The sequence below is a fragment of the Phyllobates terribilis genome, unplaced genomic scaffold (genome assembly GCF_046119375.1).
Source record: "Phyllobates terribilis strain yellow unplaced genomic scaffold, ASM4611937v1 Scaffold_1__5_contigs__length_1240528914, whole genome shotgun sequence".
NCBI classification, from domain to species: domain Eukaryota; kingdom Metazoa; phylum Chordata; class Amphibia; order Anura; family Dendrobatidae; genus Phyllobates; species Phyllobates terribilis.
Window position 1 is genome coordinate 1,237,996,512 of NW_027362761.1, and position 13,652 is coordinate 1,238,010,163.

General features: G+C 49.8%; 2 protein-coding genes across 2 annotated transcripts in view; one reads left to right on the forward strand and one right to left on the reverse strand.

The window, feature by feature from the left end:
• Positions 1-2,070, forward strand: part of LOC141168572 (uncharacterized) — a 91,542-nt gene extending 89,472 nt beyond the window's left edge. The window contains exon 3 of the mRNA XM_073655064.1: positions 1,744-2,070. The gene's annotated coding sequence lies outside the window, so the exon portion shown is untranslated. The remainder of the gene's footprint in view (positions 1-1,743) is intronic.
• Positions 2,071-9,508: 7,438 nt separating this feature from the next.
• Positions 9,509-13,652, reverse strand: part of LOC141173669 (uncharacterized) — a 155,114-nt gene continuing 150,970 nt past the window's right edge. The window contains exon 2 of the mRNA XM_073657986.1: positions 9,509-9,832. Coding sequence (XP_073514087.1) covers positions 9,658-9,832 — 175 coding nt within the window. The 3' untranslated portion in view covers positions 9,509-9,657. The remainder of the gene's footprint in view (positions 9,833-13,652) is intronic.

Genomic DNA, 13,652 nt, shown 5'->3' on the forward strand with positions numbered 1-13,652 from the left:
GATGCGGTTATTGGTAACCGCCGCTGCGGGGCAGTCCGCTGAAGCTGGTGGTATATGCAGCAAGGTGATGTGACTGCCCACAGGAAGAGTGTAGCTTCAGGGCAGCGTGAGTGGATGATGGTGGTGATTGTGAAGGGGCGATCTAGTGCTGTGAGTGCTGGCGCCGCAAGGAACATAGAAACAAGATAGTACAGTCCCAGGGTCTTTACTCACTGTTGTTGTAGTTCAGATTACAGGTACCACGCAATCTTCCCCCCGTCGTGCTGTGCGTACTCAGTGAGGGGCTCAGTCCACCCTCAGGTATCTCCAGAGCACTTATCAGGACCCCGTTCTGTGTACCTTCCTCTGGCCTCTTCCTGCACCTCACACCCAGCGCCACTTCTATCCGGTACCCCCGGGCCTTGGCGGGCGACGTGTGTTCCGTCCCCTGGGTCCTATGTGGCCACCTTCTTAGTGTACTGGTTTGGACTTGTGGCCTGCAGTACTTGAAATGCTGCAGCCTCCGGTTTCCTAGTTGGGCCAAGTAGCTCTGTGCTAGTTGAGGGACTGCTTCCCTTCTTCTGGCCTGACCCCCCTACCTCCTTGTAGCGGTGGGCGTACGGGTGGCTTGCTGCACGGCCCGTACCCCTAGGGTCCCTTCTCTCCTCATTCCTGGAGCCGTCCTGCTCCCTCTCCTCTCTCTCAGGCTCAGGCCTCCTGACTTGGTCCGCCTGTGGAGCAGAGCTCATGCAGAGCCTCTGCTCCCTGACTTCTGACTGAACTCTCTGAACCAACTCCACTCTGATCTAAGATGGTGTCTAGTTTTTATACCTCCTACACATGTGCTCCCAGGATCTATGTCCTCCACCCCATCCACTACATGGTTCCCCCTCTCTAGGTGGTTCCCCCCACTCCAGCCAGGGATCAGGGACTGTGCTCTCCCGTAGGAGCATTGCCGCCCTGTCCCCTGGAAATGTGGTGTAGTGGATGTAGTGTTAGGGTCCTGTACTCCTTCTTTACCTGAGAGTGAGATGCCACACCTCTGGATGAGATGCAATAACTCTGTGACAACCGAACCCTCAGGGGCGCCACAGGCACATTTCACTTCAGCAGGTCACAACATATCGCAGCTCCACTCCCAGGTTCTGGAACATATTCCTCAATCTAGAACGGGAGGAAATCGGATTCTCAGATTAAAAGAAAGAGCGGCGACTGGATCTACAGATCGAACTCGAACCCAATGGTTTAAATAGGGAATATGGCATTTTCTATTGACTCATTTTAGCATCTGTACTGTATCTTCTGCTACTTATGCCTATTACGTATAGACATACACAATATTTAAAGGAATATATTTTTCCCTTTTGTCTCCTTGTTGTATAGGTCAACTAGCAGTCCCTCGTGTATCTCTTGTCTTTCTTCCCCCTTTTTTTCCCCTTTATTATTCCTTTTATTATTTCTTCTGTTTTTTTTTCCTTTTTTGTCCTTTCTTTATTTTCGTTTATTTTCTTTGTCCCGTCCTTTGCTCCCCTTCTTGTTTTCTTTCCCCTGGTTTTCTCTTCTTATTTTTTAGGCTGTTTTCTTTCTTTTTTTTTTTTACTCCTTTTTTCCCTATATGTACTGTGTTTATTGACCCTGGTCCCCTGTGGTTGGTCTCCTGGATATCTTCACGCATGTGCGCATAGTTCCTTCCCCAGTCTGTCTCATATTCTGGCATTAAAAATTAAAATAATCAACTGACTACAGATTTTACTTGTGCCTTAGGTTTTATACTTACTTGGAATGATCATTTTTTGCCCCAACCAGGAGTAGCGTATATCCATCACCATATATTATATCATGAGAAAAGAAGATTATGTGGCCATACTGAAGCAACATCTCAAGACATCAGCCGGGAAGGTAAAGCACTATGCTAGCAAAACATTACCGATTTTACCGAATTTAAGAAATTTTGCTCGCCTTTCCGATCACGGATCCGAATGTGCCACATTTGTGTAGAATTTAAGTTGTAAGTTCGAATCGAGAACAAATTCGCTCATCACTAATGATATCCGATTAGTAGAACTATGCACATATATTCAATCACACTAGAGAGGTAGTCACGTTTGGAAATTCATATTATAAAAAAATAATTATTGCGTATGGACAAAACTTTGCGATGTCATCAATGTGACGTGATGTCGTTAAGGATATCTAAAATAAGGACAGTAAAAATGTGACAATATATTTAAAAATATATATATAAAAAAAGAAGTGCCAACCATACTGTGCAGCTGGGTGTCCGTTATTAAAGGACGAGTATACTAAAATTAAGTGACATTAAATTAGTGAATTAGGATGTTAAAAGTTAATTAAAATCCGTGGATTGAGGGTGGTTGGATCCTCAGTATGGCCGGCTGCTAATTAGCTGGTAGCAGATTATTACTGCTTATAGATAGCACAGATACCATCGTCTGGGGAAGATTTCTGATATTAGGCACTTTATTTAATTATCGTACACTTTTGCTTCTCCATCTTTGTATATAAATCACTTCTCCCTGACACAGACGCAGCGTACGGCCTTTTATTCTTAGCTCTTGGCTTGTGGATTGCTAGGTGTTTCCTCTCCATTGTGAGGTTCCCTTCTTTGTTCTTCTGATATTGTCTTTGTTATTTTTAGTTTTTCATTTATTAATAAAATTCTATTTGATGATACTGTGCAGCTAGAGTCTTTTTTTCCCTGGTCTGTGACCTTGACCTATAGGGATCTTGGAGTATTACACTAAAAAAATACTCTGGGGTGATGACCGTAAAATTTCAGGACCCTCGGTGGTGCTGGCGGACATGGCTAGGTGTACGTTGCAATGCTTGTGGTAGGACAGGCATATTGTTAACATGAGGCAAACTGATGACTATTGGACACCCACGCTTTTAGACCCTCGTTATAAATGCAAAATGGGTGAATTTTTGACAGCTCCCGAAAAGGAGTTCAAATTGGCTTTTCACCAGTATAAGCTCTGTTACATGCTCTGCGAAGCTTGTGCTGGGCAAATGCCTACTGCCCATACTACCAATCCGCAGACCCCACTGCAATCCATGAAGGCACATCATCCTGCCAGTGCCTGTGATGAACCCGCACCTCGCCACCCAACCTGACTTCACTATTACGTCAGAACAATCACGTGATAAGGTTTTCTCACTTGCATCAATGTGACATTCCTCACCCCCTGGGGACATGTAAGGTCAGCTTAGCACAGTTTTACACAGACACCCCCTGTCCAAACGGGCCCAGGGAAGCACTGGGAATGAGCGGATGTGGCCTACGCAGTCACTGACAAGGCCCCTTTCACTAGCACCAGTGAAACAGAACCTTATCAGCAATGTCACCAGTTCCTTGTTAGAGATAAGCCCAGTCCATTAATATTGGTCCAGAAACCAGCCCCGGTAGCATGAACAGTTAAGCAGAGACACAGATGTGTGGATTCGTGGATTGAGGTAATAGAGCAGCCCAAGGTTAAATTATATATTTAATCGCCTTAAGGGCACACTAGACAATACACTATATACACAATGAGAAATATCTGACAGATTTAGGCAGTATCAATACATGAGTAATATTATAATTCATCACTAACATCTGCCCACCTAGGACAAGGGATATAAGTGAACCATCATGTAGCAATGAGATAAAGCGAAAAGAGCCAGAAGGCTCAAAAAATGATGATTCAAATTTTTTTTTATCAAAATATATAAACTTTATTATCCAAATTACAAACAGGTAGGTTGGTGAGAAAACATACACAAAAACTACAAAGTGTACTAAAATGACTCGCCTGGTGGAAACAATCTCCCCATAGTCCTTTGAAAAGTCATTAGGACTCCTGATGGTAACCAGATATAGAAATATGGTGGAATGTAACATGACACACTAACTATTAAAGTATCCTAGAAATAGTACATATATAGTTACAGTGCACACCGTGCACGGTGTACACATATAAAGAGTAGTATACCTGTAATTAAGAGGGTCACCCTGCAGTCACCACCACCCACGCGCCAACCTTGACGCGCTTTTCGGCAACGAGCCTTTGTCAAGGGGTATACGTCATAAAATCGTGTCTGGTATAAAAAGGAACCGCCGACCAATAGGATTACCCGGCCGAAGCAAACCTCCGTACGTCTGTAGCTGGAAGTGTAAGTGTAAGTAGCCATGGCGCCAAAAGCATACCCAGAGATGCTGTGCGCCAACCGGAAGTAACGCGTGTGTACCCATAGTGACCGGGACACACGCCAGCAACATCTACAACCAAAGGTGTAAGTGGTCATAGAGCCGACCGCATCACCCAGGGATCATCCTCCAAAACTTTGAGGACTCCACCAAGATGGTGAGCGACGATGACGCCATAATTAGTGTCACCATCCCGCTTCTCTGTCTTCTGAAATGCTCTCTGCTCACAATCAAAGAGGATGCATTGCAGGCGGAGCACGATGAGATGGAGCAACGATCCATACAGGATCCATACAGAGAGCCCAGCCTCATCTCATCCCAATGAGGATTGGGTGACAATGAGGAAGAGGAGGAGGAAGAACAGGAGCTAGTTTCATGCGCTATAGACGGTACTACCTGCACAACTGTCATTCCATCTGTTCAGCGTGGATGGCCAATGTTCCCATTAGAAAGGAGCGGGTCTCCTATACTTGTAATGCCTATGCACTAAGTGTATGGGCTGACAAGCATTTACCCCTGGGGGGTATACATGAACGTACTGTATAAAAAATTTTTTTTACGGGCATCATAAACACCCTTTAAAAAAATTATGTGGGTGTTGCATCATGGACCACGGTCACCCTGGTGATATGGTGGTGGAGGATGAGGAGAAGGAGGAGGACAAGAGAAAATAGCCAAAATCAGGGAGCGTATACCCATGTGTGGGTATGAAGAGGTGCATGGGAATACACCTCCCAAAAAAAAGACACTGGATTTGAGTTTATGTTACGCTGCTATCATTCGGTGGTGTTGAGAAGTCTGGCATACACAATAACAGTGTAAGAGACCCACTTTTTAGTAATGGGAACAACAAAGCATGCGATGATGCCTCCTGCCCTGCACCTGCCGTTGCACACTGTCAACTAGCACCATCAGCAAGCACGTCCTTGTTCCCACGCGGATGCGCTTATCAGTTATAATTCCACCAGCAGCAATAAAAACCCACTCTGATAAAACGCTGGCGGCAGGGCAGGCCAGGACCGCCAAGGCATAGAGAGCCAGTTCATTCCACGTATCCAGCTTGGGTACCCAATAATTATAAGGCACTGAGGAATCACGGAGGACGTTGGTACGGTCGGCAAAGTACTGCCTCAGCATCTTCCCAAACTTTGCACTCCTTTTGAGAGTACCCCGCGCCTCAGGCCTTGTGCGATGGGAGAGTCTGAGAAAACTCTCCCAGAACTTTGACAGTGTTCCCTTGCCTCTGCTGGATTGCATTTGTGTCTTTCTTGCCTGTACCCCTTGGTTGTCCAACGAACTGTGACCTCAGCCACCAGCGTTTTCAGATGGGATTTTTTTTAATAGTTACGCAACGAGAGCCTTCTGGTACTGCACCATTTTTGTAGAACTGTCCACCTCAGAAATAAGAGATGTAAAGTTCTCCTTGTAGAGTGGGTCTAGAAGTGTCACCAACCAGTAATGACTGTCACCCAAAATTTTGAGAACGCGAGGGTCATGGGAAAGGCAGCGTAATATAAACTCAGCCATGCGTGCCAGACTACTAACAGGCAAGTCTTCCGTGTCCTCACCAAGAGGATGACTGACCATGCTCTCCTCCTCCTCTCTGTCCTGTGGCCATCCACGCTGAACAGACGGTATGACAGTTGTGCAGGTAGTACCGTCTATAGCGCATGAAACTAGCTCCTGTTCTTCCTCCACCTCCTCCTCTACCTCATTGTCACCCAATCCACGTTGGGATGAGATGAGGCTGGGCTGTGTGTAATCATCCTGTATGGTTCCTTGCTCCATCTCATCGTGCTCCGCCTGCAATGCATCCTCATTGATTGTGAGCAGAGAGTGTTTCACAAGACAGAGAAGCAGGATGGTGACGCTGAGTATGGCATCATCGCTGCTCACCATCTTGGTGGAGTTCTCAAAGCTTTGGAGGATGGTACATATGTCTGACATCCATGTCCACTCCTGAGGTCTTATGTGTGGAGTCTGAACTGAATACCAAAGGCCTTGTTGATGCTGGTACTCAACACCTGCCCTCTTCTGCTCACAAATCCTTCTCAACATCTGCAGTGTAGAGTTTCAACGCGTGGGGACATCACATACCAGTCTGTGAGCCGGAAGCAGCAAACGCTGCTGAAACACGGCAAGGGCGGTGGAAGCTGTAGGTGACTTTCTAAAATAGGCACACAGGCTGCGTACTTTTACAAGCAGATCTGGCAGCTCCAGGTAGGATTTGAGAAACCGCTGAACCACGAGGTTAAGCACATGGGCCAGGCATGGTACGTGTGTGAGCTCGCCTCGCCTCAGAGCCGCTACCAGGACCCGGCCATTGTCACACACGACCATGCCTGGCTGTAGGTTCACCGGTGTGAGCCACAGATATGCCTGCTCTTTCAGAGCTGCCACAACTCTTCAGCATTGTGCGGTTTTTCACCTAAGCATATTAGCTTCAGCACAGCCTGTTGCCGCTTGGCCGAGGCAGTGCTGCAGTGTTTCCAGCTTGTGACTGATGTGGTCATTTCGGAGATGGAGGCTGAAGAGGAGGAGGAGGAGGCTGAGGAGGATGAGGTGCAGGAGCTGTAGACTGTGGGGGCAACCCTGATTGACCTAGGGCCCGCAATCCTTGGCCTCAGGAGGAAGTGTTCTGTCCCAAGGTCCGACTGGGTCCCGGTTTTCACTATGTTAACCCAGTGTGCCGTCAGCGAGATGTACCGTCCCTGCCTACAAGCACTTGTCCACGTGTCCGTGGTTAGGTGGACTTTCCCGGTAACTGCATTGTTGAGGGCACGGCTAATGTTTTGGGACACGTGCTTGTGTAATGCGGCGACGGCACACCGGGAGAAATAGTGGCGGCTGGGGACCAAGTACCGAGGGACGGCCGCCGCCATCAGGTTGCGGAAAGCTTCCATATCCACGAGCCTAGAAGGCAACATTTCGAGCCGAAGCAGTTGTGAAATGTGGGAATTTAGTAGTGTGGCCTGTGGGGCGTTGGCTGTGTATTTGCGCTTGCGTTCCAAGGACTGGGGTATGGACAACTGAACGCTGCTCTGGGACAAGGACATGGACGTGCTTCCTGATGCTGCTACTTGAGAGTGCGCAACGACAGGTGCAGGGCAGGAAGCATTTTCGCATGCACCATGAATAGGGGATTGGCTTGCATGCACAACAGCGGAAGAAGCAATGGTGCCACCCGCAGACACTGTTCCTGGACCCTGGGCTTCGGCCCACAAAGTCGGGTGCTTTGCTGCCATGTGCCTGATCATGCTGGTCATGGTCAGGCTGGTCGTTTTGCCACCCCTGCTGATGCTGGCATGGCAGATGCTGCAAATGGCCTTTTTGGGGTTATCGGTCTTTAAAAAGCAACCAGACTCGGGAAGACCTAACAGTTGTACTGGCAACTTCCTTCGTGTTGGTGTTACGGAGAACGGTTGCCTGCCTTCTGTCTGCGGCCACCACACTGCCTCTTGCTGCCTGTTGGGGTGCTCTACCTCCCTCCCCCTGTGTGCTGCTGTCCCCGCTCTGCATGTCCTCCTGCCAGGTGGGTCAGTTACTATCATCCACCACCTCGTCTTCCACTTCCGCACCCTGGTCCTCCTCCTGACTTTCTGGCTGTATGTACTGTATTATCAGTACATTATATATATACTGTGATCAGCGTAAGTGAGTACACCCCTGTTTTATCAGTACATTATATATATACTGTGATCAGTGTAAGTGAGTACACCCCTGTATTATCAGTACATTATATATACAGTGCTCAGTATAAGTGAGTACACCCCTGTATTATCAGTACATTATATATACAGTGCTCAGTATAAGTGAGTACACCCCTGTATTATCAGTACATTATATATACAGGGCTCAGTATAAGTGAGTACACCCCTGTATTATCAGTACATTATATATACAGCGCTCAGTATAAGTGAGTACACCCCTGTATTATCAGTACATTATATATACAGCGCTCAGTATAAGTGAGTACACCCCTGTATTATCAGTACATTATATATACAGGGCACAGTATAAGTGAGTACACCCCTGTATTATCAGTACATTATATATACAGTGCTCAGTATAAGTGAGTACACCCCTGTATTATCAGTACATTATATATACAGCGCTCAGTGTAAGTGAGTACACCCTTGTATTATCAGTACATTATATATACAGTGCTTAGTATAAGTGAGTACACCCCCCTGTATTATCAGTACATTATATATACAGCGCTCAGTATAAGTGAGTACACCCCTGTATTATCAGTACATTATATATACAGTGCTCAGGATAAGTGAGTACACCCCCTGTATTATCAGTACAGTATATATACAGTGCTCAGGATAAGTGAGTACACCCCCTGTATTATCAGTACATTATATATACAGTGCTCAGTATAAGTGAGTACACCCCCTGTATTATCAGTACAGTATATATACAGTGCTCAGGATAAGTGAGTACACCCCCTGTATTATCAGTACATCTTATATATGTTGGATGGGGTGAGTGGCGCTTGCGCAGTGAGGCGCCGGAGTCAGCACGTGTACATACCGCACTACGGCGCCATTTTATCCGAATTCGCAGACAATGTCTTTAGAAATGTAGTTGCAGGATAGCGCGGTATGAGCACGTGGTGACTCCGGCGCCATTAATAAAATAGAAATGTACGAATAAAATGCTCTCCACCCGGGCGTAGAACGGGTTACCTAGCTAATTTATTATATGGCCATTATAGAACTAAGTGACGGCAGAAGCTTCTACCGAAGATGAGAGCGGAGCATGAATGGGGTTAAATGTGATACAAGAAATAGGAAATCTAAAAGCTTTCAAACAAAACATGATAGAATAGAAATCCTGCAGTGAGGCCGCAACTCGTGTGATGTCACATACCGCCGCCGGATGAGGAGGAGAGGAGGAGGAGCGGAGGAGGAGGAGAGGAGGAGGAGCGGAGGAGGAGCGGAGGAGGAGCGGAGGAGGAGGAGCGGAGGAGGAGCGGAGGAGGAGGAGCGGAGGAGGAGGAGTGGAGGAGGAGCGGAGGAGGAGCGGAGGAGGAGGAGCGGAGGAGGAGGAGAGGAGGAGGAGCGGAGGAGGAGGAGAGGAGGAGGAGCGGAGGAGGAGCGGAGGAGGAGCGGAGGAGGAGGAGCGGAGGAGGAGGAGTGGAGGAGGAGCGGAGGAGGAGCGGAGGAGGAGGAGCGGAGGAGGAGGAGCGGAGGAGGAGGAGCGGAGGAGGAGCGGAGGAGGAGCGGAGGAGGAGGAGCGGAGGAGGAGGAGTGGAGGAGGAGCGGAGGAGGAGGAGCGGAGGAGGAGGAGCGGAGGAGGAGGAGCGGAGGAGGAGGAGCGGAGGAGGAGCGGAGGAGGAGCGGAGGAGGAGGAGCGGAGGAGGAGGAGTGGAGGAGGAGCGGAGGAGGAGCGGAGGAGGAGCGGAGGAGGAGGAGCGGAGGAGAAGCGGAGGAGGAGGAGCGGAGGAGGAGGAGCGGGGCGCTCTACTGCCCGGGTCCCGGTGCTTTCTGCTGGTGCTTGGTTTTCACTTTCTTTAATGGCACAGCAGGACGTCTGATTTTTACATCTGGAGAATCATCTGTCATTCTTTTTGAAGGAGGACGAGTACAAGGAGCAGAAGGAGGAGGAGTACGAGGAGCAGAAGGAGGAGGAGTTTTCCTGTCAAAAGGGAACAAAATAATATTTGCATTTAAAGCATTTACAGGTAATTATCCTTATATCTTTCTATCTACAGTGGCTTGCAAAAGTATTCACCCCCTTGGCATTTTTCATGTTTTGCTGCCTCACAACCTGGAATTTCTCTGTTTTTTTTGAGGGTTTACATTAGTTCATATAAAGAACATGCCAAAGACTGTGAACATTTGGTTTTGGAATATTTGTAAATATTACGAATCACACAACAAATAGGACAAAAGAACAGAAAACTTCAGAGTGCATAACTATTCACCCCCCTAAAGTCAGTACTTTGTGGAGCCTCATTTTGCAGCACCTACAGATGCAAGTCGCTTTAGATAAGACTCTCTGTGCTTTCCACATCTGGCCACTGAGATTTTTGCCCATTCCTCAAGGCAAAACTGCTCCGGCTCCTTCTGGTTAGATGGTTTTTTCTAGTGAAGAGCAATCTTCAAGTCTGACCACACAGGTCCAGGAGCGTTTGGGAAACAGTGACCATAATATGGTAAGTTTCAATGTAATATTTCAAAAAAAACATTTAAAAAATTAAATGCAAAAACCTGGAACTTTAGGAAAGCTGATTTCAACAAATTAAGGGAAGAGCTTAATCGTGTAGACTGGGAGCATGTCATGGTAACTGGGGATAACGAACATAAATGGGGCATGTTTAAGGAAATACTGCTAGAATCCTGTAAAAAATATATACCCTCTGGTAACAAAATGTCCAGGAATAAAAAATAAACCATTATGGATAAATAAGATAATACAAAGCTTAATAAGACAAAAACATTCAAAATCTTGAAGGCTGAGAATACAGAAATAGCATTTCAGGAGTATAAAGACCTAATTAAGAAATGTAAAAAAGAAATCAAGCTACAAAATTATCTACAGATCACACAGATCATACAGAGCAACAAATAGCCAGCGACATTAAATTAAATCCCAAAATTTTTTATACATACATCAATGCCAAAAAGAGTAAATCAGATGGTATCAGCCCCTTAAAAGATGATAATAACAGGATAATTATAGAGGACAAAGAAAAGGCTGAAATATTAAACGGACACTTTCATTCGAGTTCACCAACAAACTGTCTGTTCCAGGGATCTTTCAACAGGACAAAAATCAAAAGTTCACCTCCTAATATAACTAGTTTAACACAAAAAGAAGTACGCCTGCATCTGAGCAAATTAAACATTGACAAATTCCCTGGACCGGATGGTATTCATCCACGGACACTAAGGGATTGAGCTCAGTAATTGACAAACCGAAGTATCTCGTATCGTTAGACTCTGGTAACAGTAATGCCACAGGATTGGAGGAGGCCGATGTGGTACCGATATTTAGGAAAGGTAAGAAGGTGGATCCAGGTAACTACCGCACAGTAAGTCTGACAGCAGTAGAGATAAGAGATGAGCTACAGAGTTATATCACAGAGAATAATAGAATAAATGATAATCAGCACGGATTCATGAAGAATAGGTCGTGTCTGACCAACATGCTGGGGTCTATGAGGAGGTAAGCGCAGATCTCGATGTTGGTTGCGGCGGATGTGATTTATCTGGACTCTGATCTTGTACCACATAACAGCCTTATACTGAAGCTACAGGAGCCGGGACCGGAGGAACTACATGCAGATGGGTGAGGAACGGGCTAAATGATCGGAAACAAAGGGTCGTCATAAATGGTACATTCTCTAAATGGGATATAGTCAGCAGTGGGGACCGCAGGGATCTGTACCGGGAGCAGTGGGGACCGCGGGGATCTGTACCGGGAGCAGTGGGGGCCGCAGGGATCTGTGCCGGGAGCAGTGGGGGCCGCAGGGATCTGTACTGGGAGCAGTGGGGACCGCAGGGATCTGTACCGGGAGCAGTGGGGGCCGCAGGGATCTGTACCGGGAGCAGTGGGGGCCGCAGGGATCTGTACCGGGAGCAGTGGGGGCCGCAGGGATCTGTACCGGGAGCAGTGGGGGCCGCAGGGATCTGTACCGGGAGCAGTGGGGGCCGCAGGGATCTGTACTGAGAGCAGTGGGGACCGCAGGGATCTGTGCCGGGAGCAGTGGGGACCGCAGGGATCTGTACCGGGAGCAGTGGGGGCCGCAGGGATCTGTACCGGGAGCAGTGGGGGCCGCAGGGATCTGTGCCGGGAGCAGTGGGGACCGCAGGGATCTGTACTGGGAGCAGTGGGGACGGCAGGGATCTGTACTGGGAGCAGTGGGGACCGCAGGGATCTGTGCCGGGAGCAGTGGGGATCGCAGGGATCTGTACCGGGAGCAGTGGGGGCCGCAGGGATCTGTACCGGGAGCAGTGGGGGCCGCAGGGATCTGTGCCGGGAGCAGTGGGGACCGCAGGGATCTGTACTGGGAGCAGTGGGGACTGCAGGGATCTGTACTGGGAGCAGTGGGGGCCGCAGGGATCTGTACCGGGAGCAGTGAGGACCGCAGGGATCTGTACCGGGAGCAGTGGGGGCCGCAGGGATCTGTACTGGGAGCAGAGGGGACCGCAGGGATCTGTACCGGGAGCAGTGGGGACTGCAGGGATCTGTACCGGGAGCAGTGGGGGCCGCAGGGATCTGTACTGGGAGCAGTGGGGGCCGCAGGGATCTGTACTGGGAGCAGAGGGGACCGCAGGGATCTGTACCGGGAGCAGTGGGGACCGCAGGGATCTGTACCGGGAGCAGTGGGGGCCTCAGGGATCTGTGCCGGGAGCAGTGGGGGCAGCAGGGATCTGTACCGGGAGCAGTGGGGGCCGCAGGGATCTGTACCGGGAGCAGTGGGGGGCCGCAGGGATCTGTACCGGGAGCAGTGGGGGCCGCAGGGATCTGTACCGGGAGAAGTGGGGACCGCAGGGATCTGTACTGGGAGCAGTGGGGACTGCAGGGATCTGTACTGGGAGCAGTGGGGGCCGCAGGGATCTGTACCGGGAGCAGTGGGGACTGCAGGGATCTGTACTGGGAGCAGTGGGGGCCGCAGGGATCTGTACTGGGAGCAGAGGGGACCGCAGGGATCTGTACCGGGAGCAGTGGGGACCGCAGGGATCTGTGCCGGGAGCAGCGGGGGCCTCAGGGATCTGTGCCGGGAGCAGTGGGGGCAGCAGGGATCTGTACCGGGAGCAGTGGGGGCCGCAGGGATCTGTACCGGGAGCATGGGGACTGCAGGGATCTGTACTGGGAGCAGTGGGGACCGCAGGGATCTTTACTGGGAGCAGTGGGGGCCGCAGGGATCTGTACCGGGAGCAGTGGGGACCGCAGGGATCTGTACTGGGAGCAGTGGGGACCGCAGGGATCTGTACTGGAAGCAGTGGGGACCGCAAGGGATCTATACCGGGAGCAGTGGGGACCGCAGGGATCTGTGCCGGGAGCAGTGGGGACCGCAGGAATCTGTACTGGGAGCAGTGGGGGCCGCAGGGATCTGTACTGGGAGGAGTGCAGACCGCAGGGATCTGTACCGGGAGCAGTGTGGACCGCAGGGATCTGTACCGGGAGCAGTGGGGACCGCAGGGATCTGTACTGGGAGCAGTGGGGACTGCAGGGATCTGTACTGGGAGCAGTGGGGACGCAGGGATCTGTACCGGGAGCAGTGGGGGCCGCAGGGATCTGTGCCGGGAGCAGTCGGGACCACAGGGATCTGTACTGGGAGCAGTGGGGACCGCAGGGATCTGTACTGGGAGCAGTGGGGACCGCAGGGATCAGTACCGGGAGCAGTGGGGACCGCAGGGATCTGTACCTGGAGCAGTGGGGGCCACAGCGATCTGTACTGGGAGCAGTGGGGACGCAGGGATCTGTACCGGGAGCAGTGGGGACCGCA